General features: G+C 52.0%; 10 protein-coding genes across 10 annotated transcripts; 4 read left to right on the forward strand and 6 right to left on the reverse strand.

The window, feature by feature from the left end:
• Positions 1-1,512: 1,512 nt before the first annotated feature.
• On the reverse strand, positions 1,513-3,165 carry AA0111_g10370 (hypothetical protein; the record flags this gene model as incomplete). The annotated part of the gene is made up of 1 exon (XM_028644112.1): positions 1,513-3,165. The coding sequence occupies one exon, from the start codon at positions 3,163-3,165 to the stop codon at positions 1,513-1,515; it is 1,653 nt and encodes a 550-aa protein (XP_028502034.1).
• Positions 3,166-4,179: 1,014 nt separating this feature from the next.
• AA0111_g10371 (hypothetical protein) lies at positions 4,180-5,463 on the forward strand (the record flags this gene model as incomplete). The annotated part of the gene is made up of 2 exons (XM_028644113.1): positions 4,180-4,554; positions 4,606-5,463. 2 exons carry the CDS (start codon positions 4,180-4,182, stop codon positions 5,461-5,463), a joined length of 1,233 nt encoding a protein of 410 aa, XP_028502038.1.
• Positions 5,464-5,697: 234 nt separating this feature from the next.
• Positions 5,698-8,473, reverse strand: AA0111_g10372 (hypothetical protein; the record flags this gene model as incomplete). Its single annotated transcript, XM_028644114.1, has 3 exons — positions 5,698-7,158; positions 7,207-7,517; positions 7,567-8,473. 3 exons carry the CDS (start codon positions 8,471-8,473, stop codon positions 5,698-5,700), a joined length of 2,679 nt encoding a protein of 892 aa, XP_028502094.1.
• A 200-nt stretch (positions 8,474-8,673) lies between these two features.
• Positions 8,674-9,915, reverse strand: AA0111_g10373 (hypothetical protein; the record flags this gene model as incomplete). The annotated part of the gene is made up of 5 exons (XM_028644115.1): positions 8,674-9,143; positions 9,190-9,706; positions 9,754-9,777; positions 9,827-9,843; positions 9,903-9,915. 5 exons carry the CDS (start codon positions 9,913-9,915, stop codon positions 8,674-8,676), a joined length of 1,041 nt encoding a protein of 346 aa, XP_028502095.1.
• A 661-nt stretch (positions 9,916-10,576) lies between these two features.
• On the forward strand, positions 10,577-11,650 carry AA0111_g10374 (hypothetical protein; the record flags this gene model as incomplete). The annotated part of the gene is made up of 1 exon (XM_028644116.1): positions 10,577-11,650. One exon carries the CDS (start codon positions 10,577-10,579, stop codon positions 11,648-11,650), a length of 1,074 nt encoding a protein of 357 aa, XP_028502096.1.
• A 493-nt stretch (positions 11,651-12,143) lies between these two features.
• On the reverse strand, positions 12,144-13,134 carry AA0111_g10375 (hypothetical protein; the record flags this gene model as incomplete). Its single annotated transcript, XM_028644117.1, has 2 exons — positions 12,144-12,785; positions 12,871-13,134. The coding sequence occupies 2 exons, from the start codon at positions 13,132-13,134 to the stop codon at positions 12,144-12,146; spliced, it is 906 nt and encodes a 301-aa protein (XP_028502097.1).
• A 1,283-nt stretch (positions 13,135-14,417) lies between these two features.
• AA0111_g10376 (hypothetical protein) lies at positions 14,418-16,179 on the reverse strand (the record flags this gene model as incomplete). Its single annotated transcript, XM_028644118.1, has 3 exons — positions 14,418-15,617; positions 15,809-16,068; positions 16,155-16,179. The coding sequence occupies 3 exons, from the start codon at positions 16,177-16,179 to the stop codon at positions 14,418-14,420; spliced, it is 1,485 nt and encodes a 494-aa protein (XP_028502098.1).
• Positions 16,180-17,351: 1,172 nt separating this feature from the next.
• Positions 17,352-17,805, forward strand: AA0111_g10377 (hypothetical protein; the record flags this gene model as incomplete). Its single annotated transcript, XM_028644119.1, has 3 exons — positions 17,352-17,420; positions 17,486-17,619; positions 17,670-17,805. 3 exons carry the CDS (start codon positions 17,352-17,354, stop codon positions 17,803-17,805), a joined length of 339 nt encoding a protein of 112 aa, XP_028502035.1.
• A 703-nt stretch (positions 17,806-18,508) lies between these two features.
• Positions 18,509-20,977, forward strand: AA0111_g10378 (hypothetical protein; the record flags this gene model as incomplete). The annotated part of the gene is made up of 5 exons (XM_028644120.1): positions 18,509-18,531; positions 18,581-18,692; positions 18,744-18,902; positions 18,975-19,471; positions 19,519-20,977. The coding sequence occupies 5 exons, from the start codon at positions 18,509-18,511 to the stop codon at positions 20,975-20,977; spliced, it is 2,250 nt and encodes a 749-aa protein (XP_028502039.1).
• Positions 20,978-23,575: 2,598 nt separating this feature from the next.
• AA0111_g10379 (hypothetical protein) lies at positions 23,576-26,452 on the reverse strand (the record flags this gene model as incomplete). The annotated part of the gene is made up of 1 exon (XM_028644121.1): positions 23,576-26,452. One exon carries the CDS (start codon positions 26,450-26,452, stop codon positions 23,576-23,578), a length of 2,877 nt encoding a protein of 958 aa, XP_028502036.1.
• Between the last annotated feature and the right edge of the window lie 652 nt (positions 26,453-27,104).

The following is a 27,104-nucleotide window of genomic DNA, read 5'->3' on the forward strand; positions in this document are numbered from 1 at the left end:
GTTGGATCTCGAGATCTTCATAGGAGCCCCAAGGCGGCGGTCTAGGACCATTCTGAATGTCGCTTGACGAGTGAAACGATGGCGCAGGATTTGCGAGGAAATGTACTGGTTGGAGGGAGCTATCGCGCTGCTGAGAGATCAGAGACGGCAAGGCCAATTTGTGGGAAGGCAGCCGTCCGGAATTGTATCCCTGGCTTGCATGTTCGTCTTGGACTTGTTGCAGTGCTCTCACATCATTATCTATATCTTCCCAGTGGCCACGAGATATATTCTGCCTGGCGCTGGGACGATTTTGGGCGTAATCGCTGGAAATACTGCGTTCCCACAAATTTCGACTAGACTCGCACACGGTGGCGACATACGGATGTCCAGTCGAGCTCAGAGGTGTGATCTTTCCCTCTGGTGCAGTGCCTCGACTCCATACGCATGGTATAGGTGGGTCCGGCAGTGATCGACGTGGTATAAGATACTCAGCTGACTTCCATCGTGGCAAAGTTTCGGTGTTGGAGCTGCTGAGCTTCGAGAGAGGTATGATTTTTTGCGTATGAAACTGTTCATACACTTCTTTGTATGCCTCCTTGTTCCACGTGTCGTCTTGTTGATTAGGTACGGATCTCAACGAGCCCGTTCCTAGTGGGAGCGGTGGCAACGGGCGCTGATGTGTTCCCATACGATTCCCATGCTCCATTGGTCTGCGTGAAACGGACCTAGTGTCTGTTCTGGTGGAAGGTTCCAATTGTCGCAGCTGTGCATGTGATGGTGGCTGGTCGTACGCGACCACTTCGGATGAAGCTAACAAGTGGCTGCCGCGTGGACTGACAGCTCGTGTAATGTGATTTGGATCCTTTCCCGATCCTGTACGCTCACACAATAGTTTTCCGTTGGGCGGAGATGTTTGTCTTTTGCTATACTGTTCCACCTTGCTTAATGTTACAGATTCGACATATTGCTCAGGACTGCTTGCCGCAGCTTGAATGAAAGAGTTGTTTTGCTCGAATCTTTCAGTGTCCGTAAAGTGTGCCCTGTCAGCGGCCGGCCACAAGGGTGGCGCGGATGCGCAAAAGGGTTCCTGAACAAGAGGGTCCGGACTTGGAGGGCGTGAAGAAGCTTCCGTTACGCAGTAGGCCTGATAGGGCCGCCTAAAAGGTGTATCGTAGAACGAGAATAACGTCTCGCTAGGCGCATTTTCAGGAATATCAGAGAGCATGAGATGACAGTTGTCAGTGATTCCGGCGGTCCCCAGATGTCGAAGGTTTGCGCAAGGTCAGTTTCGAGGGTGAAGGAGGTATCAATAGTAGGGCATCGAGAAGGAGTGATACAGTACACTTAAAGTCGACTGTACACTGTTTGTTACTGGAGCGCATCGTCCCTTTAGGTGTTCCACAGAAGTTTTCACAAAAGGTCAATATTCTTACTGTTGGCTATAACGTCATCGCACCAAGTACGCACCTTGTGATCGAGGCAATACAAGAAACGGCAGTGGAGGAGGGTCACATAGTCCGTGCACAGACCCTAAACGCCCACTGCAGAGTAGCAGTCTTGTGCACCTTTTCTCAGACCTTGCTCAAATAGCCAAGTGAAGCCTCCTCTATACCCACTTTCTCTAATCCGCTTAAGTATCCATATCTCGAACATGCCAATTTTTTCGCCTTGTGTTCCTCTGCCCTCAAAGAAGCCGAGAGCATCTTGATAACCAACCTGCCAGCCGTATTCGTACTTTTCGTGCTCATAGTTACCATTGGGATCCACGCCGCGCCAATAAGACACGTGCTGTTGAATCGCCTCATGCATACGCCCGTCCTTCTCGTGTCTAGCTTTTTCGGTCATCCGGAGTCTGTCGTCAGCGGTCGTTTTTGTGTACTGGGGTGGCACAATACTCCCATCTTCTGTTTTAGCTTTAAACCCCCACTCGCCGCCAGGCATCCAATCCATTTTCCAAGTCCAAAAGAAACTGCCGCCAGCTTTCTCTTGGTACCTTCTGCTCTGCGCTTGACCAAATTGTCGTACGAGCTCCTCCTTGGGGACTCCGCCGCCCTTGGCCCAAGAGTCTTCAGTCATAACGCAGGAGTATTCGCCAACAATAACCTGTACTGCACCACGATCATGCACAGAGCCTTCTTTACCATCCAACTGTTCTAGCTTGGTGCCGGCTTCTTCGATGATCTGCTGTGGTGTCTTCGCTTTGTCTTGGTCTGTAAAAGCCCAATAATAGTGCGTGTCAACCACCACTGGGCATTGCGGATGCGAGTATATGGAGTTCTTCTGCAAAGACCAATCTACCGCTTTGCCTAGGTTCCAGCCATCAGATATTATGATAGGGATTCCGGGGTCTATGGCGGACACGGCGGCTATACACTCGTCGTACCACTCGTACATGCGCTCTGATTCCCATTCAGCCTCGTTGACGAGTTGGAGACCAGCAATCTCAGCTCCCGCTTTGGTATCTTCTGCAATGAACTGGCAGCAGCGAACACCTAACGCACGATTACTGGGATTGGTCCATAGCTCGGCACGCCCACTGTTAGTGCCTGAGTGTTCCTGCGCGTTTCCGCCCCCTGGTAGTGCATGCAGATCAATTAGAACGCCGATTGAGCGTGCGCGCAGACGTCGGATTAGGGTGCGAATACTGTCCCATGCTCCTGTGTAGATCTCAGCATAGGGCTCGAAAGGTGTTCCCTGGGTGAAGACGGCGCCTGGGAGGTCGTAGTAGCCGATGGGCAGGCGGACAGTTGTACATTTGGCCACATTAGCAAGCCATCCAATGGCGTTATCGTGTATAATATTGGCCCAATGCTCCTCGAACTTTTGCTTCGTCTCAGCAACACCAACCCTGTCCACCCAGGCTTGCACTGCTGCAAGCTCGCTTGATCCCTCAGCACCATCAGGAAATCGAGAACCCTGAAGCCATCGTTCAATAACGTAAACAGATCCAAGATTGGTTCCATGGTGATAGCGATAGCGAAGAACATCCAGCGTTGTCGGGTCGCTGATACCATGGTGTTGATCATGGCCATGGTCGTGACCGAAGCCACCTTGCTGATGAGCTGGGGAAAAGTGCTGTTGATGTTGTGCTTGTTGGTTTCCACCAAAAGGGGAGTTACCAGACTCGTCACGTTGAGAGAAGCCTTTGAGCTCCGCCTTGGCTTTTTGAAGGAATCCCTTCATCGTGAATGCGCTGATCTCATTTAGTGTGCTGGTGAGGGTATGCATTGACCAAAGAACATACCAACTGATGTTGAAGAGAATGACTCATGTAGCAGAACTCGAGTGGTGTCTTGGGTCTCAGGTCTGAGCGTATCTTTTGTCGTGATGGTTGTGAGCCGAATGTTGGGTGCAGTTTAGTAGGTGTGCCTCAGCCGTGGTGGAGCCGCGGTGGAGCCGCGTAACCACGCATTTACATCTTTGTGATGACGTAAAGCAAGGAACTGGAGATCCGGTAGGTAGGCAAGTGCGTCCGGCATGCATGCAGGTGCGTGCACGAATTGTGGCTGCATCTTATCGTGCTATCTTATCTGTGGGCCAATTACCCGGCTTGCCTCGGTACCTGGGCTAATTCGAGCGTGCTCGCGCTCAGGACGCGTCTGCTATGATCATCGTATATCGGTCACCATGAGTTGAGAGAGAGAGAGAGAAAGTTGGTCAATTGACGCGTAAATGCCTAACCTGTGCACTAGTTGGATGTATTGATAGCGGCCTTCATACTGGGGCGTCACAGCTTGCGGCAACGGCAACTGTGCAAGGTGCAATAGCAAACAGCCGCAGTGTGTCTCTCGGAAGGCTCACCGTGTTTAATGCCGATTCAGAGCACGATGAGGGTAGAGGACAATGTACACAACTAGACGCGGAATAGAGTTGAAGTACCTGCGGACTGTCCTGACTTTTCGCTCTACTAGTCGAGGCGCCATCCCGCCATTTCGCCAAGCTGGACCCTGACATGCCACCCAATCGCGTCGGCTGGCGCCTGTAATGCGACTTCCCCAACCACGACGCGACTGCTCTCACGCATCTTCCACAACTCCAATTCTGTTTTCATATCTTTCTCTTGAAGTTTTAAAGGAGCTGAAAAGACTCACTGCCATTCTGCTACTAGTCTTCTGTCCGTAAATCAACAGTGCACCCCTGCGCGTCGTTCGTCCCCATCTCAACGCGTCGCAACAGCCGACAAGCCGCAGAGACAACATGAGCGCCACAACACCGCAGAGACCAAATATGGCTTCTCAACATACTCCCTCCAAGACGCCCTCGCGACGCGTGCTTGGCGATCTCACCTCCAAAGCCATCAATACACCCTCTACCCCAAAGGCCTACGATCCAGCTGAAGTCGCTCGCGCCCAAAGCCCACTAAAGCAAGTCACGACGCACACTCCAACGAACCCTATCGGCAAGGAAAATCTCATGACTCCCCAGACGAATTCAAATAGCAAGAAGAGGGGCATAGAAGAAGTTGAAGGTGTTGAATCTATCGAGAGCGTAAAGATGCTCGCTCGTGCCTGCGACGAGAGTCTTTCCAGCACCGGCACGCGCCTAACCACCGACGCTGTCCAGAAACATACGGTAGATGATACATCGTGCCCTGCACCTCCTCACGCCACTAACAACTGCAAGGAGAACAATCCCATCGGCCTCGCGGACCCAGGATCACCCACCGAACGCGCCACACCAACACCATCGCCCGAACCAGAGCCAATACAAGCTTCTCAGAAGAGCAACCAGTCATTTTCTGACCTTCTCAACTATGATTTGTGCGCCAGCCAAAAGAGTGAACACGGAGAACGTGTAGCGATGCCGGCCGCTGCCCCCGCGCCGGCAGTCGCAGAAGGAAAGAGGAGGTCGCGTGCCGAACAATTGCGAACGCGCCTCAAGTTTGGCCTGTACAAGATCAAGACGAACCAGGTCACTAAGCGCGACGCGGATATCATCGGGCCTTACGAAGCCCGTGCCTCTTACTCGTCAGACGCGCTCAACGCGTCGAGATCAACAGCCATGACGTCTTCCGGCGAGTCTCTGGGCGCTTATCGCGTACCGAACATTACTGTATCATCCCCGCGACGCGATCCAGGACCTGTTTTTGTGCAAGCAAATCTGGATCCCTTCCGTCCCATAAGTAAACTTGGACCTGCACCAGTTCAGTTCGCAATCCCACAAGGCAATATGCCAGCATCATCACGTATGATATCCGGATACGTCCTTTCCTCCTCACCACCCGGGCCTCAGCTGCCCCATTCTGTAGCTCCTGATCAGCTCTCCTCACCCATCCGAGCCAGGAGCTACTACGAGCCGCCATCTGAGTCCAGGATACGAATAGGTGAACACGACACGGATCGCATCAACCTGCGGGAAGAAGACCCGCATTATAGACTCCAAAGACTCAAGCAACAACAGTATAGCTTGGCTCGCAGTGTCGGCGGTGTAAAGGGTGACGCGGCGGAAGGCCTGCTACAGCTTATGCAAGACTCGCGGTAGATATCTCAAGTACAATCAACAACGCATATTCGCTCCCGTCGTTGCATCAGCAACGATTGAAATTGCCAGACTACAACGTATCCTCTCCTTGCGAAATATTGGTTTATCCAATTACCATCTTGTTTTCCGTGCTAGCAATACTGATTGTGAGCCCGTGTACGACAGATGTCGGTCAATCAAGTCACGACCAGGAGCGTCATAGGAAGTTGATTTGAGGAGGTGAGTTTGATTTCATTACAAAGTGCGGGTAGTGTCGTTTTGTCTTTCCACACGTGGGTCGTCAGATTGTGACTCCTGTTTCACATCTGCAGGCTGACCCTCTACTACCTTTGCATCAGCCTCCATATCCTCTTCCACCTTAATATCGTCCTTATGGTGAGGATGCTGCCCAAAAGGCTCAAGAACACCATTTGCCAGTTGAACGTTTTCGTGGGCAGCTTGAGATTCACTAGCCAACATGTCGCTCCGCTTCGCCTTGCGTTCACTATTCCCATACCGTGGGCGAAGCTGTCTAGACACAGGCAGTGTCTGCATGCTGGCATTGGTAATCAGGTCTACCATATCCAAACAGTTTTCCACAAAAGCTTTGACGGTGACTTCATTGCGCAATTCTCTATCGCCATGGCCGTTGTAATGTGCCGTGAGTATACCGCCCTTTGCGCCAAATTTGCCAGACTGCACTGTGCTATATGAGATATCTTCACCGAACAAGTTTCCGGTGACAGATTGCCGAAATTGGACACCAGAGAAGTGGTATGTGACATTGCGTGTCCCCTTTTCCTCACTCGAAACTCCGGGTATAGTCCACTCGGGAATTTCGATGCGAAGGGGTGGAGCGGTGAGGCGGCCGCCACTCTCAATGTTCTCTACTACAGCATCGACCCATGCCTGTACGTTCTCGTCGTTGTGGTCCTTGACGCTGAAGTGCAGACTTCCACGGCGATAGAATCGTACATCTGATGCTCTATCAGGGAGCAGAACATCGTGGACGCGTTGCTGGAAGCTGAGTGTCATTTTGTGAAGAGTTGCTCTGGCGCCACTCCGGCCGGTACGCATCTGTACGTTGAGACTGGGGAGTAATTGGCCAGACGCGTTCGAGAGATCAGGTCTGAATTGGTAGTGTAAAGATGGCGTTTGCAAGCGCGTAGTAGCTGTCAGATTGGGTGAGGCAAGGAGGTTATTTAAGCCAGGGATTGTTGGCAGAAAAGGCGACTGAGATGGTTGGGCGAGCGCTGCTTCTACTACTCGTTTGGAGTCTGCATTTTTCAGGGGAAACAATACCTGACCAAATTCAGCAGAGAGCTTATATGTCGGTTCCGGGATCCAATGGTTAAGCTCATGTGTAGGCAGTGACACATCAGAGGCAGATCGTAGTACGGTCGCCGTAGTGCGATTCACTAGAGCGTGCAATGCTGTCTTCGGGGCTTTCGCAAGTTTCTCGGCCTCAGAATCAACATATTCAGGTTCCGTGAGGCGTACGATAGGCATCGATAGACGTCCTAAATCTCCTCTGCGGTACTTGTACTCTACAGAACTGTCTTCTGGGAACACTGGCAATAAGAATGCTGCGCTATCGTCATTTTCCAATGGCTGCGTATCAAAAGTACGTGTAACTGGCTCTTCGAAAGGCAGGAAGCGGATCAGTGTTCGTTTCGCTTCGTCTATAGAGTTCTTGTCGAAGCCTCTGATCGTTAACTGCAGGAATCAGCTACGTTCAGAACGTTCTACAAAGCCCGGGCATACCATGGTCTTGCCGACAGCTTCGATACTCGTACGAGTCAGCATCGAGACAATATCGAAGTCTTTCTGTGTATAGAACAACGAAACCAAATTTGGTTTGGGGTTCGATGTAACATCGATGTTGGCACTCTGATGCAGGTAGCTGCTCAAGTTCATCCCCTTCATCTCCGTGCGTTGAAGAGCTTCTTCGATGTCGTCGGCAGCGTACTCGGCTGTGGTCTTATCTGCTGTGATGCGAAGGATGCCGTGCTGTTTGTATACATCGAGTCTTGCTCGCCGGGTCCGTCGAATCTTGTCCAACAGTGTTTCCTTTTCTGCAGCCATGTCAGCGAATTTCATGATGACATGTGCTAATGTACGTACCGCCAGCCTCCAGGAGCGCCAACTGCCATGATTGCAGGGAAAGCTCAAGCTCCCCAGACGACTCTATCTCTTCCAAGAGCATGAGATTCCAGACGTCCCTCAGTATGCGATCAACGAGCAGCTGTTTGCTGACATTTTTACGGTAACGTTTGATTTTGACATGACGATCGACGCCAGGCAAGCGCTGGGTGATATCCGTGGTACCAGGCTGCCACTCAGAGCGCTCTACCGACCGATCCTGGTCTCCTGATCCTGGCTTCTGTTTGATGCTGTTTATGACACCCTGTTTCACTTTCTCTTTCCGTATGTTCTTAGCGACCGAATAGAATGCTATTAACTGCTGATGTGTGAAACCATTCATGAGTGTTTTCCTAAGCTTGACAAAGGTCGTTTGCTTGACATAATGCGGCTCATCGAGGCCGCTATCATTTTTCGGCCGCAAGGTTTCGATCTGCTCGTATATCTCTTCCGGCGTGACGTCCTTCCCTTCCTCCTGCAGAGAGGCGACTATGTCTGGGATTTCAGGAGCTTCGGAGGATACGGTCTTTTCAGGCTCTTCAGGGTTTTCGGCGGCTTTCTCTGGTGTCAGTTCTGCGATTTCCCTCAGAACCAAAATATCGGCATCGTCGCCCAATCGCTTCACGCCCAAATTTGCTGTCTCTCGTATGACTCTACCCCCCTTCTTTCTCCTTAGTCGGTTCAAGGGCGTCACTTCTCTTGTGATCTTCAGCTTTGGTTGTTGCGCCTGCGACGGCACCGCCAGCTCTTCAGCATCATCGTGGCAGCGAGTAGATGCAGAAAACTTGGCGTGGGATCGTGGACGGGCAAAGGCAGGAAGTCGCCGTCGGGTAATTTGCGCTTCACATCGGAGGCATACAAATGCACTAGAGGTACGGGGCGCAAGCATGAAGGAGTTCGGCGTGGTCAAGACGTGCAATGGTGATGGTTGTAACGGGTTTGGAAAGTGCAATGCGTGCATCAACTTTCGTGACCGCCCAATTCTGCCATCGCGCTTTCACGTGCGAGGCGCGTCATAATACGTTGCGTCACCTCAAAGTTAGATATTAGGTGCTGGGATTTGTGTCTACAGTGCTACATTGGGACTTCTTAGGCTGGACGATGCCAGCTGACTAGGTCTTCTCGCAAATCAAATTCATCCACCTCGTGGTGTGGACGATGTCGTTTTCGCGCAGCCTCCGCCTTCATCTGCGATGCCTGCTGCTCCAGACTTCCTCTGCCCCGCACGTTGGGTGAGTGACTTGAGTTTATGTCTCCAGGGCGCAGTGTCTCATGCGACTTGCGATGAGAGCTGCTGCTGCCGCGCATGTGTCTGGGCTCGCTCTCGCTCACAGAGCTGCTGCTATCACCCGCTGCGAACCGCAAGGGCTGGGCTCGCGGCTGCTGAGAGTATGGTTTCTCGCGATCGCCCCATCCATCTCCTCCTGCAAAAATGTCCTCGATGCATTCGTCTGCCTTGAGCTCACCGGGTTGTGCGGACCAATATGCGGCGAGCGTACGTCGATACATGTCTTGGAGTTCGCCGGCTTCGCGTGACTTACTTGTCAATGAGGGCGCAACTGTGCATATGAGTACAAGCTCGTGGTTGAGTCGGGTGCGCCTTACCTCCGTGATCCTCAAGCTCGGCCTGCTCTCCTGCCATGATACCAGCGATTCCACTAAAAACTTGCGCCGTCTTTAGGGCAGGCGCAATGAAGTTCTTGTCGCCTTCCGTCTGCTTCATGTATATCCCGAGCTTGAGCGTGCTGTTGATCTTGCTGTCTTGCATAAGGTATCTCCGTGTAACGCCTGGCTCCTCACCCGCCATGGTCGCCATCTCGCTCTGCTCAACGTACTCGGCGAGATTGAGCTTAATGGTTCCCAGTGTGATGCGTTCGCCTCTTCCCGAGCCTCTGCCGTATTCTTGCACGACCTCGAACTCGATGCAACACTCCTGTAGCATGCCATTCTTGTCAACAGTAAGGCGGACAGGGAGGGTGATGTCGTAGTTGTAGGCGACTTTGTGGTCCTTGACCTGGCAGTTGGCTGTGCGGCCACGATGCTCGGCGGCTGTCGAATGCGAGAGGTGCCATTTTATAAACGATGTGCCGGATACGAGTGGTACGTTATTCAGGTCGATTATCTGGCGTCGTCAACATAGCATCCTACGCCTTGATACGGGCAGCTCACTCTTAGGTGTAGGTCAAACTTTGGCTGCGCAGATGTCAGCCCATGCAGCTTCCGTGTACTAGCTCTGTCTTACTCGTCGGTTCTTGGGTACTGCAATCGTGAGTGTTTGAGTCGCAAATGCGACGGTGCGGCGCATGGCCATTGCTCACCAAACGCTTGCATGTTGAGGAGAGAGGACTAAAACCAAGGCGGTACGTGGAGGTGAAGGCAGCCCGGATCTTACTCGTACTGAGCGTGTGACAGGGTTCTTTGTGATTGAGTAGCAGGAGCGATGCTTTGCGACCGCGAAGGTAACAATGGACCCTGGCTCTGCCTGGCTCCCCGGATCATCCGAGCCCTAACTCCGCCCTCACTTTTTCCACCCACAACTTGCACTCGCTGCCATGCCCCCAGATGCAAATGCCATCGCAGACTGCGTGTTACGGGCCTTTGCTCAGCTACCTGAAAAGAGGAAGCCGAGACCCCGCCACGATGGCGCGAGGGAATGGGTGCCCCTCGCCGGAATCGTCTTATCTAAAGGTAATCGCTCACTTGCATCCGGAAGGAGCTTTACTTGCTTATGCTCATGACTTAGTGAAGGCCAAAGCCTGTCATGTGTATCTTTAGGGTGAGCCATTTCCATCACCCGACCTCCAAGGGTGCTTTCTCAAAAACGGGCATCGTGTAGCCCAGTAATTCGCCGGGGGAGGTATTAGCCATACAGGTCAGACAGGGCGCATGGGGTTGATTCAATTGACCCTGAACAAGCTAGCTATTGCATAGAATCTGCTCGTAGACGAGATGAGCGACTATGGACATGCACTGAACCTTTTCCAGCACTGGCATGAAATGTCTCCCTGCCAACAAACTACCCGTCGCACACGGTAACATCCTCCACGACTGGCACGCCGAGGTCATCGCCATTCGAGCCTTCAACCGTTACCTCTTGGACGAATGTACTCTCATATCAACGCCACCTTATCCAACGTCCGGCCTTCTTCGAAAAGTATCACCTGACGAACAAACCAGAGACCTACAGCAGCCTTTCACAATCCGAGAAGATGTATCCCTTCATATGTACTGCTCTGAAGCACCCTGTGGAGACGCAAGCATGGAGCTTACTATGGCTGCGCAAGAAGATGCAACGCCGTGGACCAGTACGCCGCCAACTCTTTCCTCCACACCACATTCCGGTGATGAAGGAGAGGCTTCAGCACTCCGAGGGCGATCCAACTTCTCTCTTTTGGGCGTCGTTCGCGCGAAGCCTTCGCGACCAGACGCGCCGCCTACGCTGAGCAAATCCTGCACAGACAAGCTTGCAGTGAAACAAGCCACCTCCTTGCTCTCATCAACATCATCTCTATTCGTTAGTCCCCAGAACGCTTACCTGGAAACCTTGGTGCTGCCAGACTCCCAGTATATACCACAAGCATGTGAACGCGCCTTCTCTTCGTCCGGTCGCCTCAGGTGTCTTGACTCGAATGAGTGGAAAGGCGGCTACCGCTTCCAGCCCTTCACCATCCTTCCCACAGATCGAGAGTTCACTTGGTCACGCCGCGCACTATCCGCTACCGAAAAAGCGGTGCCTAGTAACATATCTGCGGTGTGGACACCGACTTGGCAGGAGACTCTGATTGGCGGCGTAATGCAGGGCCGGAAGCAATTAGACCCTCGAGGAGCAAGTAAGATATGCCGAAGGGGATTGTGGCTAGAAGGCCTGCGCTTGGCGGGAGTACTATGTGGAACAGTGGTGACGAGTGGGGCACTGCGCAAGAGGAAGTATGCGGAGATGAAAGGATCTGAAGAGCTCATCGAGAGGACCAGGGCTAAAGAAGACATACGCAAAGCCTTGAAGGGATGGGTAAGAAACACTGGTGACGACGACTTCTCCATCGAACCCTCACTATCAACACCCTAGACTTGTGTTCCTGTGTATTGAATCCATCTCAAACATCTCGATTCCATCTTTTCCCTCGCGAAACGTACCCCACGCTCCACTCCTCCCTTCCCACCGATCGCTCACTATCTCCAACACACCCACCATCTCAACGCCTCTCTTCTGTCCTGATCTCTCGGTATCACTGTAGTGAACTCTCGCATCCAGTGGCCGTCTTGGTATCCGACTCACTAATATCTCCATGTCTGTATACCTTCCTAGGAGATCCATCAAACCAGGTACAGCGTCATTGCTCGCGAAGATGGAAGGCGGGAGAGGCGGGTTCCAACGTTGTTGCTGGGGCAGAGGACCTAGTTGATTCTGTGGTGCGAAGCGTTTCGGTGAGGAAGCGCGGGGAGGATGAGCCGGGTTTATGAGGAGGGTATGGAGTGAATGAGACCTTGTTAAGTCTGTGAGAGTGGTGAATAAAGAGGCTGCCATGGTATTCGCTGGGAGCTAGTCAGCATTCCTGTTCTTAATGAAAATGTGATTGTGACCAAATACCCCGGATGTAACCGGTTTTCAACAATGGGTTGAAGACATGGGCAAAACTGTCGACTAGCATGAATTTGATGTAGCCTCGCTTTGCTTCCGCGTGCGTGATTCCTAGCGTTCCCACTGGCTCGAGTAGTCGTGCCTCCGCTCCTTCTTGGTCTTTTGCTGGTTGTGCTGCTGCGGTAACGATAGATTCTGAATCGAACAACATCTCCTCGTCGTCTTCCTCGTCCTCGGAGTCCGCGACATATGTCCGCTTCATCTTCACCTTTTCGACTGGTAGCGCTTCTTTCATCTTCTCATTTGCCAGGGTGGGTTCCGCAACATTCTGCCCTGCAATATCATCCTTAAGCTCCTCGATGGCCTCTCTCACACCAACAAAATCAAAAACTCGCATGATCTTAACGCGGTCCAAAATCCTTGCTGACAGGTCCTCGATCGAAGCTCCAGGTTCTGGATTGATTGCAGAGTGCAGTGAAGCCGTGGGCCTTGGTCGTTGAGACAGTCGTGCAACAATCATTGCGTACAATCGGACTACATCGAAATTGCCTGTTGTATCAATAACGGCAGCCGCCGAGTTCTCATATTGAAGAAGAGAGTCTATGAGTAGGGTACAGCAGATCTAAAAATATTAGAATACGAACATTCCATTCTCACGGTCTCTCTGGAAAGTGATTTTCGATGACAGTAATATTCATATTACTCACCTGGCTCGCACCCGCTCCAGCTTCTCCGCTGATTCGTACAATCCGTCCACTATGTAGTCCGCCGCTCAGTGCATCATCCAAACTCTTGACTCCACTCCGCAGTCGTTTCTTCTCGTCCTTTTCTTTCTTCTCGATACTGACGCTGCACAAGCTCTCTAGCAGCTCACCGAGGTCTTTGTCGTCGATCGAGTGGGATGCGAGTAGCGGCTCTGCAGGTCTTGCGCTTCCACTCAACTTATTTGAGGTGATATCAACGGCGGCCATGTTGCTGCTGCTAGCCGCATGGTTGTGAGTTGACTCTGAGGCCAATCGGAACCGAGTTCGGAAAGGAAAGTGCTAGCGCAAGATGGAACAAGAAGGCGCGCGCCATCTAGGCAACTCGTGTAAGTTACACTCGAACTTCGTACGGTATGACTAAATTCAACAAGCGCACGATCTATGAGAGACGTTACGTGACGACAAGTCTTACGTGTTGAGATTCGGAGACATTCTCCTATACTTGGGATTTTGTCTCGCTTCCATCCCAGGGTCACCGACATATACGCACCGCGTACATTGAATTTAACAGTTAGCAAAGTAGGGACGTGTCTATGTTCCTATGTAAACTCCGCAATTTCGCTCGCTCAAATCTTCATAGTACAAATTACCGAGCCCACACCATATCCATCATCTGCTCAACCCAACATCAAGGCATCCACTAGCTTCCGATCAATCCTGACGAGCAACTGACGCCCTAGCCAAGACCATACACATCCCTCAGAGTTGTGGCACCGAAGATCATGCTGGGGGGATACGATGGTGGCTTGCGGTCCCAAAAGTCCGCTGTCGATCTTAGTGCTAGTCGGATGCGGCTGAGAAACATGTCGGCGATGTAAGTCATGTGCCAGGGGCAGCGGCGGCATCCAGGTCCGCGCATCGAAGATTGGGCAGTGGGTTGAGTGGGGGGTTTGGGCGACAGAAACGCGTCAAGGTCGATCCTGGTGGGACATCTCCTGCCCCTGAACATCGAGCAGGTCTAGATGGCGATCAAGGGGGCAAATCAACGGTCTCATACGTGCATGTCTGATTTGCTTCTGAAGCAACGTCTACTAAGATAGCAGATACGGTAGGGCGCAACGGTTTGGTCTTTGTAAATTTCGATTCAAGCTACGGATTTTTCACGCCTTGCATCCCCCAAAAGTGTCGCAAACTTGTTTGTAGAAGCTACACAAAGTAGCCCAATTTCTTCGCATTAAAAGAAAAGTGATTCGACTGAAGAGTTGGAGATCGGTGATTGAAGAAAAAGCCCTTTGTCAAGCATTTTGGAGCGCCATGATTTCTGTTACACATGAGTGGTATCCAGACCTCGTGCTTTCAAGTCCAAACTGCCCCAACGCCAGACGAAAGGAAAGTGTATGTCCCGAAAGGATGTGTTTGACAATAGGAGAAATAGGCGCTGTCAGCCGTCATCGCTATGGCGCTATGCACGTCGTGTCTTTTTGTGTTTCGAGGTAGTTCTGAGATGATGGAGAAAGTGGTCAAGTCGATCCAACCCTGCCTATGTATTCTCAAGCAGGGCGTCGGCGTCCACCTTTCAGAGACTTGACCCGGTTAAGGAATCCACCACTGGGCTTGCCCTCACCAGTGGGAGATCCTATACTATCTGTGGTAATGGATCGTTGCAGCGCAGCGCCTCGAGGTGGCGAAGGTCCGCCCTCGTTGGTCTTGATAGCTGCACCCTTGGCATCATAGGCCTTGTCGTAGTCGTCGCTGAAAAATGGGTTCTGCTCTGTTGCTTTGGTTTGCGAGATGGCTCCAGCGCTGTAAGGACCACTTGGACTGGTGGCAGATCCGTAACGTGCCTCGGGCGAGGTGATGCGAGGACCATCACCATAACGTCGGGGCTGAGAGATGCCGCGGAATCGCTGGGCAATGGATTTCTTGCGGCCCAAACCACCTTCAGCCAGCTGCTTCTGTCGCTGAGCGTCAGACTCCTCCTGGATCGCTTTACGGGATGCCGGGGCACCCTCGAGAAAAGTGGATGTTCCAAGACCGTGGGTCTGCTCGCCGTGCACAATGTCTTCTCGGCCCTTTGCACTGAACTCTGCAGCCACTGGAGCAGGCTTCTTCCACTCGGTTTCGGCACCGGCAAAGTCGGTGAAGCCCTCAGCACCTCTTCCATGGATCCTGTCTAGATCAATCTTGGTGTTAAGCGGTCCGGAGCCACCTAGAGTATTGTTGGCCGAACCGACAGGGAAGGCATGCATAGGTGCGCGCTGGTCCTTCTTACGGTTCCGGTGGGGCTGCACAGCATCGTATGGTCCATCGTGGTGGATCATGCTAGGTCCGTAGATGCCAGTCACATCGAGTTTGTCGATGAGATCAAGACCTTGTGGCCTGCGGACACGCTTTCCGTTCTTATCTTTACCATCTTTGGCACGCTCTTCGCGCTCTTTGCGACGCTCCCTGCGCCTGCGCTCCTCACGCGGATCCAACGAGCCTCGGTCGATGATGGAGGATTCAGAGTTGCGTCGAGGACGGCGGTTCTCACGACGTTCGGGACTGCTCAGGTGGGGAGGACGCGAAGAACCAGGAGGGCCGCGTGGTCGAGAGCCGCCACGAGAAGCTTCACGCATGCGCTCGGCGCGCCTCTCCTCTTCGGAGCGAGATGGGCGGTGGCCTGCACGGGGATCTGTGCCGCTCCGGGCAGGAGCCGGGCGTGGTGGGGGAGCTCGCTTCTTGTCGCTGTCATCGATGGTGAGGTTGGCCTGAGTAAGAGCAGGGTAGTCAGCAAACTGCATCACGAAGCGCCTGAAGCGGTCCATGTTTGGTGGCTCAATGGCGGCTAGGGATTGTACCGTATTTAATACAGCGGAGGAATGATGTGGCTTGTACGACGTGACGATGTCGGTACCCGTCGCGTCACAGGCAATTGGGGTGCAAGGGGAGGTGAACATACAAAGAGCTCTTCGGCGGCAAAGCCAAAGGTTGATTTCTTGGGAGATTCCTTCATGGTGGCAGACATGTCAACGAGGTCTCGGGATGCCTCCTTGTTAAATTCGGCCTCGAAGGTAGATATAAAGGGATTGCGCGACATTGGTCTGCTGCCCGAGCTCGAGCGGTTGGCACTGGCGGGCGAGGGGAAGGCGGGTGAAGCAGCTCTGCGGAAGGGGTTGTTGGAGGAGAGGTTGAGCTGCAGGCCTGGCGAGGGTCGCCTCTCTGTAGATAAGCAATATGATCAGCAGCGCGTCCGATTTCGTCACAGGCAGCGGTTTCGGTGAAACAGGCCATTTCAGGAGCCTTACCTGGCATTGACGGCTCTGCAAACATGATGCCGTCCGCTACTCACAACCCTGCTGGGCGGCCCAATCAAACACTGGCGCCGCGGGAGACGACAGGCGTGCTTTGTGCAATTGTTGGCTGGTGACGCACTGGGGACAATCCTGTTCCGGCGCACCTCGCGTAGAGCAGAAGCAGCAAAAGGGGCGGCAGCAGATTTTCCCAAGACTGGCGGTGGTACCGATGCTCTGCTGTGTTTCGTGCTGAGGATAGACGGGCCCTGTTGGCGGGCAGACGACAGGCGGGCGGGGCGCGTGTTTGATGGCTCGTGTTTGAGGCCCGTTAGTAGTCTATGCAACGCCTAGTGAATACAAGACAGCAATGCGCGGGTAGTGGTGGTGGTGAAGGTGGTGGTGAAGGTGGTGGTGGTGGTGATGGCGAGGTGGTGAGGGAGAAGGAAAGCAAAAAAGCAGGTGGTGCAGATGGCAGAGGATCAAGTGGCAGAGTCAGGAGGAGGCAGGAGGTGGTAGTAGGAGTGCCTGAGCTATAGACCGTCGAGGGCAAGAGCGGCCTAGTTGGGGCTTTTAGAGGCGGGATTAGAGGCAGAGCTTAGCTGGGCCTCGTGTTTACCGCAAGACACCGACCGTGGGTGCGTGGTTCCGTGGCACCGTCCGGCTGTGATTCGAGCGCCCGATCACGAGCTTCCTAAACCGCAGCCACTTTGGCCGGAAAAGACTGTCTAGACGGTAAATCAGGGTGCTAATCCGCTGTGCCTGTGGGGTCGGGGCCCGAGCTGCACTCAGTGCACTGCTGCATGGCAACGCATGGGACAACAAACCTCTGGATATGCACTTTCTGTTTGGCTGAATCGCAGCCTCTGCGATGGCTTTTGATCGCGTCTAGTGCTGCTCTGCCTGCCCAGCTACGGTGCGCGCCCATTGAAACCCCCTCAACCACTCCCGAAACATAACCTGTCGTTTGACACGACCGCAGACTTGACTCGATTCCTCTACACAAGCTCCTCAACCCTGCTGTCCTTGCACCCGTTTGTGCAAGTGCGCGATCCTTAGCCCGCCTCACATACCCAACTGGATTAGCTGCCGACTCTGCGCAACCTGGGAATTGCGGGGAAGACCCTGAACTGCTTTTCTTCAGCCTCAGTGTGACCTGCAAGCGCCGCTCCCATACCGACTATCCACCGTCAGCTGTCAAACTCGCCAGCCATGGCTCACGAGACGACCCAAGATGCCCCGGGCGTGGGAGGCTACTCGCGCTTTGAGCTCGAGCTCGAGGTCCGCAATTCCCCTATACTGCGTCGTCATTAGCCCCTGTTTGACCTTCATTAACACACGCCTAGTTTGTCCAGTGCCTTGCCAATCCCGTCTATCTCAACTACCTGGCCCAGCAGAAAATGCTCGACAAGCCCGAATTCGTCGCCTACCTCGGCTACCTGCAGTACTTCAAAGACCCAAAGTACATCAGATTCCTCCAGTACGTCCACCGCCCATCTCACCGCCTGCTTACTGATCGTGTCGCTTCAGTCACCCTGGCCCCACGCTGCGTGCGCTAGAATGGCTGCAGCAGGAGCGTTTCCGGCAGGACATTCTAGCCCCGGGTCTCATGGACAGGCTCGTCATAGAGGGCCAGCGCAACGCAGTCCCAGTGAAGAAAGACTAATTCCCAACACCATCGAAGTCTACTCGCACGTGGCTTGGTAAAGTTGAGACATCGTCGATCACTGTGGGTTAGTTTCGTCACTATGCAACGTCTCCCTCGACTTTGTCATCTTCAGTCCGACAAGTGGGCAGTTGAGGCAAGTTTGGTTCAATAGACTCGAGCTCGTTCCATTACTCGCACTCGCACCCGCACGCGCATGCGACTTTCCGAGGGTCGCCATTGGCATTCAGCCTAAGATTCTGCATCGTGAAGTTAATCCTTCTGTTCCCGTTCTTAGCGAGCGTAGTGTGGAGATGGAATTAGAAAGTCACTACGCACTAGGCTATCAGATATGCTAGACACCATCGTCCGATGCTACACAGTACTGTGCCTCGATCGTATTCGTGTCATGCAGTTACGTGACGTCGTGATCTATTATCGTTCCCTCTAGCAACCAGATGCAACACAGACAACGGACCCTGACCCTGACTCAACAACGCGTTTACAAGCGGCATCCTAGCAAACACGTCGGATGCACTACCATGCGTATCTTCCAAGCGTTCCGTGATAACTAGGGTGAGCTCGAGCGTCCCATGTACCACGTGACGTCTCGGTCGGCTCGAATTGCCCCGCAGCGTGCTATTGCATCACAGCGCAGAGCTACCAACAGGGTGCTTGGACGTTGCCGACACAGTACTCACACTGCTCTCTGCAATATTCCACTATGCGCTCCGTATCCGAAGCTGAGTGAGCTATCATTGTACGTCTATGTGATTCCAATTCTAACCTTGCACAGAAAGCACTGGCGGCAGCTCGATGACTTCCACTCCCTGACCGACCTCAAGATTCACGTCTCTGCGCACAAGGAACCCCAGATCACCGCAGGACTCCGGTCCGTTTGTTGGAAGGTACCGTTCACTGCGCCTTTCCTCTCCCTTCAACGCTCATGGCAAGATTAGATCTTCCTCGTTTTCAAAACGCTTGATCGCTCGTCGTGGCCTACCCACCTCAGCCATGCGCGCAAGACGTATAACTCTCTGCGATCACACTACCTCCGTGCCATACGAAACCCAGACGAATTCGAGTCCTCGGTCGACCCATTGAGCGAACTATCAGAGGTGTGTACACCTGCGACAGGCCGACGCCGCCATCAGACATATCGCTTATTGACAAGTACTAAGTGTTAAAAGTCACCATGGGTAGCCCTCCGTGCCGACGAAGAACTCCGTGCCGAGATATTCCAAGATATTGAGCGATGCATGCCGGACAATGTGTATTTCCGCCAGCCTGCCACTCAGAACATGATGCTGGATATACTGTTTGTTTGGTGCAAAATGCATCCTGATATAGGATATCGCCAAGGCATGCACGAGATACTCGCGCCTTTGCTGTGGGTTGTGGAAAGAGATGCGATAGACGCGACCGATGGGAACACTGCCGCAATGGATCACAGTCTCGCTGAGATGTTGGACTCGGAGTACATTGAGCATGATACGCACATGCTCTTCTCCATCATCATGCAAACAGCAAAATCATTCTACGCGCCGGCTGAAACTGGATCTACAACCAAGGATACACCAATGCTTGCACGAAGCTCTAGGATATTTGAAGGCAATTTACCAAAGGTAGACCCAGAACTGCATACCCACCTCGTAAAGCTGGAGATCGTGCCTCAAATATTCCTTCTGTAAGCTACCACATGCATCTGTGCTTGACTAGTCTAACATGAAATAGACGCTGGATACGCCTTCTGTTCGGACGAGAGTTCTCACTCGATGCTGTCTTCGACATGTGGGACGCACTCTTTGCTATAGACTCTACGCTAGAGCTCGTTGACATGATTTCAATAGCTATGCTGTTGCGCATACGATGGGAGCTGATGGCAGCTGACACAAATGAAGCATTTGCACTTCTACTGAGATATCCCGAACCAGCTACACCCCCATATACGTTCATAAAGGACGCGTTGTACCTTCGCGATCACCTTACTCCACCTGGTGGCGCAGAAATCATCACGCGATATGGCAAGCAAGCACCTATCATTGAGCCCGAGCCAAAATTCAACGCCCGCGAACCGTCGCCATCGCCTTCATTCATTTCCAATCGAACGCGCCAAAGCATCGGGTCACCAAGGAGTTTTGTGACCCAACAGGGCGCTGGTTTCGAGGCCTTGATACAAGGTGCTGCCAAAAATGTGCTAGATCGTGGTTCGCAGTGGGGTGTAGGGAAAGCCTTACGGGATGCAGTAGGTGAAGTGAGGAAGAACGTCGAAGCTTACCAGTCAGCGACAAACTCCGGCCAGTCGACACCACGCTCGGGAGGGAGAGAGTTCCGAAAGCCCGGTCAACCGAGTACAGCCGCTGCCAGCGGGCGACCAACCCTTGAAAGGGTACATTCAGCCAACACTTTCAAGAAGATGGAAGAGCTGGATCGCAGGAACAAGAGCCTAGCTAAGATGTTAGAAGTTGCCGTCGGAGATTTGTGGGAGTATCACAGGGAGCGTGATGAGGCACAAAAAGCAAAAGAAAATGATGAAAAGGGGAAAGAAGCAATGGAAGCCCTTAGCCTTGCGATCGCGAAAGTGCAGTTCGTTCAAGTCTATCTTGATGACTCTTCCTTGCCACTTCCTGTCGATGAAGCTACGGAACAAGCTTCAACTGCACAAGCCGCAATCAGCTTGGCTTCTCCGACTCCTCAATCTCCGATGTCGTCGGGGCAAGCCTCCAGTGTTCCACCTCTCTCTTTGAGCACGACATCTCAGTCGACCACTCCATTAAGAGCCAACTCTAGGAACCCTACCCCGCTGAGCTCCCGCCCCACATCACCGCCGGCCCGCACATTATCTCCCCCGTCAAAGCTCGCTTCGACTCTTTCTCCCCCGTCACGGCCGCATCTTACATCCTCAAATTTTTCCTGGATGCTTGGTGAAGACTCGGCATCCTCAAACTTCGCCTCCGGTGCCGCGCACTCAACCTTCTCATCTGATGAGAAGAGACGCATGAAGGGCAAAGGCTTTCTGTTTGGAGACGATGACGATGATGAGGGTAGCATCAAGGATGGAAAGAGAGGGAATGTGAATAACAAAAGCGGGGCTAAGGGCGGCAAGAATGCGAAAGGGAAGCACACGGTAGAGAATGAGGTGGAAGAGGAGGTGATCGATCTTGCCAACATGGGAAAAAGAGGCGTGATTTGAACGTACCCCACGCATCGAAGCTGAGTGCCCTAGGCGCATGAACAGCCTTGAAGGCTGCGCAACAGATTCGGTATTTCAATATGTCTGGCCACTTACATTGGATGCTCAGAATACGGCTATTCCATCATGCCATATCGTCGCCACATGTAAAGCCACAATTCGACGACTTCGCTGGCAAACAAGAGAAAGTACACAGGACATGATAACGAAATGACGTCGCATTCGTATATTCCAGGGTATCTACAGTGTTATCTACATTCCGGTGGCACATGCACCGTCTACGCCCCACCCGACAAGCTGACACACTAGCTCCCACGTAACTTGCTCAAATCAGGTTACATGCTTGCGCCAACCCCTCATCCAGCCGCTCGATTCGCCACCACAGCCACTACATACATCACTTTCCTACCCATGATTCGCCGATGACCCGCCTAATAGCAAACTTGGAAAAGAGCCCGTGTCATAGCGTAGGGTCCATTGATAAGTGCGGCTATCGGTGTCGCATCTTTAGTTCCGGAAGTGGTATGTCACCGAAGCCTGAGATATAAAAGGCCTGCCCCGCTTCTACCCCTCCGACTGATTCTCTCTACAGCAAACGATCAAAGCAACAGAACGACACCACTCTTTCAATTATCAACCCAAACTTTCAACCTCTCCCAATACACATCAAAATGAAGGGCGGCTGCGGAAACTCTGGATGCACTTGCGCCGACTGCGGCTGCGCACCGGGAGCTTGCAACTGCAACTGTATGTTCCTTTGCCTTTATCTCACACGACCCGTCGTGGCGCATCCCCCGCAAATATCACATTGAACTTCGTTGCTAATAAATGTTGTACAGAAATCCATCCTCTCGACAATAGTTCTTACTACGCGCCACGACGGCCTTCGATCTGACGCCTGTCCTTAACGCTTGACAATTTCACACTGAAGTGCGACACAGTAACCATAACGGTATTGAGTATCACACTGTCGTTGACGAAGAACAAAATATGGTCTGGATTACAGGATGCAGATTTGAGTAAACAATAAAAAATACATGGCTTCGGCAGGATTTATCCAGAACGTATGCGCTTATACGTACAGTGATACTTACATGACAAACTACGATACTAATGCATAGTGGCAAGGATGTTACAACAATAAAACGAAAGTTACATTCGCAATATCATCTGCTTTCCAAGCCTTTTCCTTGACTATCGATCTTAGTCATACGTCCTTACTCTGTGTGCACCCAACCATCCCCTCACAATCTGTCTCTCACCGCGTTATGCGGCGTCCTTTCTGCTTTTTCCTTTATTATATATGGGTAACATAAATTGCCAAGAGGAGAGGGTTTGAGAAGGTTATGTAGCACCCATGCGCCCCACATTTCTGATTGGCTTCGAGCGTGTGGAAAAACAAAGCAATGTGGTGTGACCAAGTGAAAGCAAGGAAGCTGATAGATCACAATGCTCTTCGTGCATCTTGCTGTTTTCCGTAGATGAACACATTAGGCGAAAAAAAGAAGAGAGTTTGATGACAGTGTCGATGAGGTTGTTTGGTACCATGGGACCTGCGTCCTTCTGTTCTAACAACGTTATTAAGTATTATGATATGCATTAGTTGATGATGAGCTTGTCTTTGATTCGCTGAATATGAACGTTCTAGAAGATTTTGTTTATCGCTCTGTATTTCTGAGCATATAAGCACTTTGCTTTACACTAATGCTCTATTCCACTGTGTAGAGTAGACTTGTCGCAAGGGCTACGCCATGTACAGAGTGCAAGAGGAGAAGATTGTTGTTTCATTAATATCCTAATGTCCCTCGACACGCCGCCCTGATGGGTGTAAATGTACCATGAACTTAAGCCAAGGTTTGCTGTGTTCTCGTTTTTCTCAAGACTCCCGTGCAAGATTGTTGTCTAATTTCTCTGACCAGCTGAGCTGTCTCTCTCTGGTTCACGCTGTTGTCTATTTCCTATGCGTCCTCGATATTTACAAATTCTCCTTGTATATTTCTACCACTCTGGAAAATAGGAACTCGGCAGTGAAAAGGGTCACTCCGTTCTATATCTGAATGATGGCGGCCTAGGGCTTCAATCGTAAGCGGCCACAGGTTATATCGCTGGAAGAGCTTGTTTATGTAGCACTGCTGTAGAGTTTTGCCAAAACCCCCCTAACGGGCCCCTCGAATCGTTTTGGCGGCATGAGAATTATCTTTCAGTTTTTGGCGGGTTCGCTCCTGTCCCAAGCACCTACTCCCGCTTGTCGAACTACAGGTCGTTCCTATTCGATGGTAGGCAAACTCGTCGTGTCCGCATTGTATTGAGGCTTTCGCTTCTCAAAAAAAAAAACAGCTCTTACTTATAGGGACCACTGTGTATATGCATCAGTTGAGCCAGTTCGGTAGGTAAACTGCCCCAACAACATGTACATGAAGAAGGGATGAGGGGCGTACACTTTATTCAAACTAAATTGATCACGAAATATAAAAGTATGGGGTATCAATACAAAACGCACGAGATAATACAACACTGACCGAACACAAGAAAACCCTAGAATACGCCATCTGAGCGCACGCACGCGTCGGAAACAGTAGGCAAAAGAGAATTCCATACCTAACAGAAACTCAACTCGTCTTCACTGTCGTCGTTGACATCAGCCATCATGCCTTGGCCTGCCTTACACATCTGCCTGCGTGGTTGAATACCCTGGCGGGCGCTCGTTCGCTTCCGCATTCGAGAGCGAGGGTGAGCTGGCGATCTACCAAGCTCATCGCGTTCGGATGTATTATCGTCGTTGTTAACAGTAGAAGTGATGGGGTGGGAGCCACGTGTACAAGCGCGTTGTGATGGGAGAGCTTTAGTTTGGAAAATCTTAGGGTGAACCTCCTCCACTGACACTAGTGAGTAGTCCGAATCGTCCTGCGAGATGCTCTGGACCTCAGCGTCGCTATGACTGACCTCAAGCGCCGGTTCAACGTAAATGGGTCTCTTCAAATCATGTAATCCGCTTTGGAGTGAGGGTCGAAAACGTTCTGAACATCTTCGAGGAGGCAGTGCCTTTAACTCCTTTCGCGGGCGCCGAGATCGTCTCGGACTATCTTGCTCCTCATTAGGGAGTTTAGAGTAGTACCTGAAAGGCGGGGTATCCGGGGGTGTTACATTTGTCCGTTTCATAGGTATGACGACCTTTGGTGATGGTGCGCGAATGCGTTTTCCAAGCGAAGATGCGGAAGTCCGTGGTCTCTTCTTAATAGGCGATGACTGTAGGACTTGGTCGCCGTAATATTCCAAGGACGTCATCTCGTATATTGGTGTGTCCGGTGTGCCACCTGGAAGATGATCTTCAACATCAGGAGCTTCTGTCGTATCATCTTCCGACTGCATGGGAGTTGGTAAAAGTTCCAACGTTCGGATTGGCTTTCTTGCTGAGTAGCTTATGTTCTGCTCGACAAATGGTGTGCAAGTAACCCACTCGCCAATACCCTCCTCCCACCTGAAGCCACCACTAGTAGTGGGTGATTCGTTCTTCTGTGGAGAGTGCATGATGACAAGGCGACCTCGTGTCTGCATTGTTTTCTCGATATTACATACGTAGGTCATATGCTCGCCGTCACCAGTGCCTTGGGCAAATTCCCTAGCCGATTCTAATGCTAGTCGCTTCAGCGTCCATAGTTTATGAGGTAGTCTGCGAGCAGAGGTAGTCATCAGTGCTGTGACGAGTCGTTGTAGCTGGTCAAAGCCATCGTCCTTCCAGATGCGCCCTGTGCCGCGTGCGATGGAAGAGAATAAAGATGGGAGAGTTGCAAATGTCAACGCAAGGTTGATGTTGCTCGACGAATACTGGTCCGCTATCCAGTCGACCAATTCGATGGATGTGGAGCAATCGAGCGGTGATATTTTTGAGCACACACAACCTTCCAGATGTATTAAAAACGACGCGAAGTGTATCCAGATAGCTCGCTGCGCCATAATCTGGACATCATCTACGTCTGCGCCGAGGAGCCTAAGCTCATCCTGAATATTTCCACGGGTAGATATTGTGATGACAACCGTATCTAGCACCCACACAATTCGCTGGGTGATTTCTTGGCCTGCAAGGTCGTCACGATTGATGTTGGCCAAGGCAATACTACACAGCACCGTGAGCAGACTTGAGAAGGTAGTTTCAAGCGCCTGTCGAAGCTCCTTTCGAGACGATGGTACGAATCGCCGTGATATGAAGCCAGACACTTCATCTTCTAACAGCCGCGCGTCCGGTAGCCCCATGCTTGCGATTGTAACCGTCTCGAAGAACTGGTGAGCACTCCGGAGCGTCCGATGATCGTTCTCGGTTATCGTTCGAACAAGTCGATCCCATACCGGGCGCACAGAGTCGGTCGCAAGCCACTCGAGAGGCAGAAGTTCGAGGGCAACCATATGATCTAGGAGATCATAGAGCAAGCGATAACGTCCTGTGTGGCGAACAAAGTTCCCCACTGAATGAAGATAGGATGATCTTTGAGGATCGAATAGGTCTGCTCGTGTGTTGATGGGTATTGGTACGGAGTCAACAAGAGGAGCATAGGCTAATAATAACCTCTCAGCTTCATCCCACGAAGAAGAGTTCAAACAATGCGTTACAAGGACCAACACATTGTCTAGGCCGAACACCTTATCCATGATGGCGTCGCATATTAATGTCGTGGCATGCGCTCGGACAACGCACTTGAAAGGACGCCAGCCTTGACCATGCTCTTGTTCGAATCGCGTTTCCAGATGTTCGTATATCTCGTTCACGATGTCCCGATCTTCCTCTTCACCGTCTTCCTCGAGCCGGTCTAGCTTCGCAAAGTGCTCCTCAAGCTCAATGTATGCTGGCAGCTTCCTCAAACAAGCGCCCATGAGCGACCTTGTGCCCTTCCACCTGGCTTCACCACCCGTTGTAGTTGATTGTAGAATGTTTGCGTAGGCTTCGGATAGTCCTTGTACAAGTTTGCGGATCTCGTCCGACACATGTGTCGCAGGCGATTTTAAGGGAGCCAGAAGAGGGCCCTTGACCTTTGAGTACCTGCGCAATGGCGAGATTGGCATTTGTGGGCTACTATGCAGCTGCCCCCCCATCCTTGAGATCAGAGGCGTGAAGGCGATCTCGCCTGGTCGCGAAGTATTGGCATTGCCATTGTGGGAGCCACTCTTCTGCAGATCCGGCACCCTTCCACGACCTCGGCCTCCGTATGTTGTCTTCTTGCCTGTGCCTGGCCTCGCGCCAGGTCTCCAGTCCGGATCTCTAGCCTTCTCGAAGCCTCGTGGCTTGTTTGCTGGTCGGGTGAAGTTGGTTGTCTTTTGGGGCGAGCCTTTGATCGCAAAAGCAGAGGATACGTTGCGTGTCTCGGCGCTTGCGGTGCGTGGTCGCTCAAGCTCTTTGCGCAGCTTCGTGAGTTTGGAAGAAAGCGGTCGCAACAGGCGATTGCACCTGGAAGTCGTCCATGGCAGCGTGTCGTCGGTCGACATCGAGATAAGTATATCGTCTAATGCATGTGGGAGCAATGTTTGCGGGTAGACTTGGCCGTAATGCGCTACGTTAATGCTATGTGTGCATGTTGTCGTGTTGATGTTTGTTTGTTTGACTACCATCGGCGGTCGGCGTTAAGAGTCAACACGCGTTGTTTTCTCCGCGTCCACGGGGTGTTTTCACTCACGCAAAACTGGCATGGCAGCATCTTCAGCGTCCCTAACGACTTTCTCCTGCAACGCGGCTGCATGACTTCAGTCACGGACTCCAGACAGAGCTTTTATACAATGAACAGTCGAGCCTTGGTGTGTCGGTAAAAAAAAAAAGACGTAGTCATTGAACTTTAGTGGCATGTATTGACTGATGTCAGTCCTTGATCACTACATAGAGCAAAAGCGTCTGTAGATGAGATGGTATCAACGTGATGGGTACAGGCGATTATCAGTACGACACTGCATGAACAAAGCCACCTAGCAATTCGAGCTTGGTCTCAAGGTTTCGTTCAGGGCCATGCGCAAGACGTGTAACATGTTTTACAAGCGAGTGACGCGTACAAGCGAGTGACGCACCCCACCAACTTTGCGCACCTCTACACGCGTATATCTCAACCACCTTACAAGATAATATATAGATATTAATAGAGCAGATTAA

The sequence above is a fragment of the Alternaria arborescens genome (genome assembly GCF_004154835.1).
Source record: "Alternaria arborescens strain FERA 675 chromosome Unknown contig_34, whole genome shotgun sequence".
Lineage (NCBI taxonomy): Eukaryota > Fungi > Ascomycota > Dothideomycetes > Pleosporales > Pleosporaceae > Alternaria > Alternaria arborescens.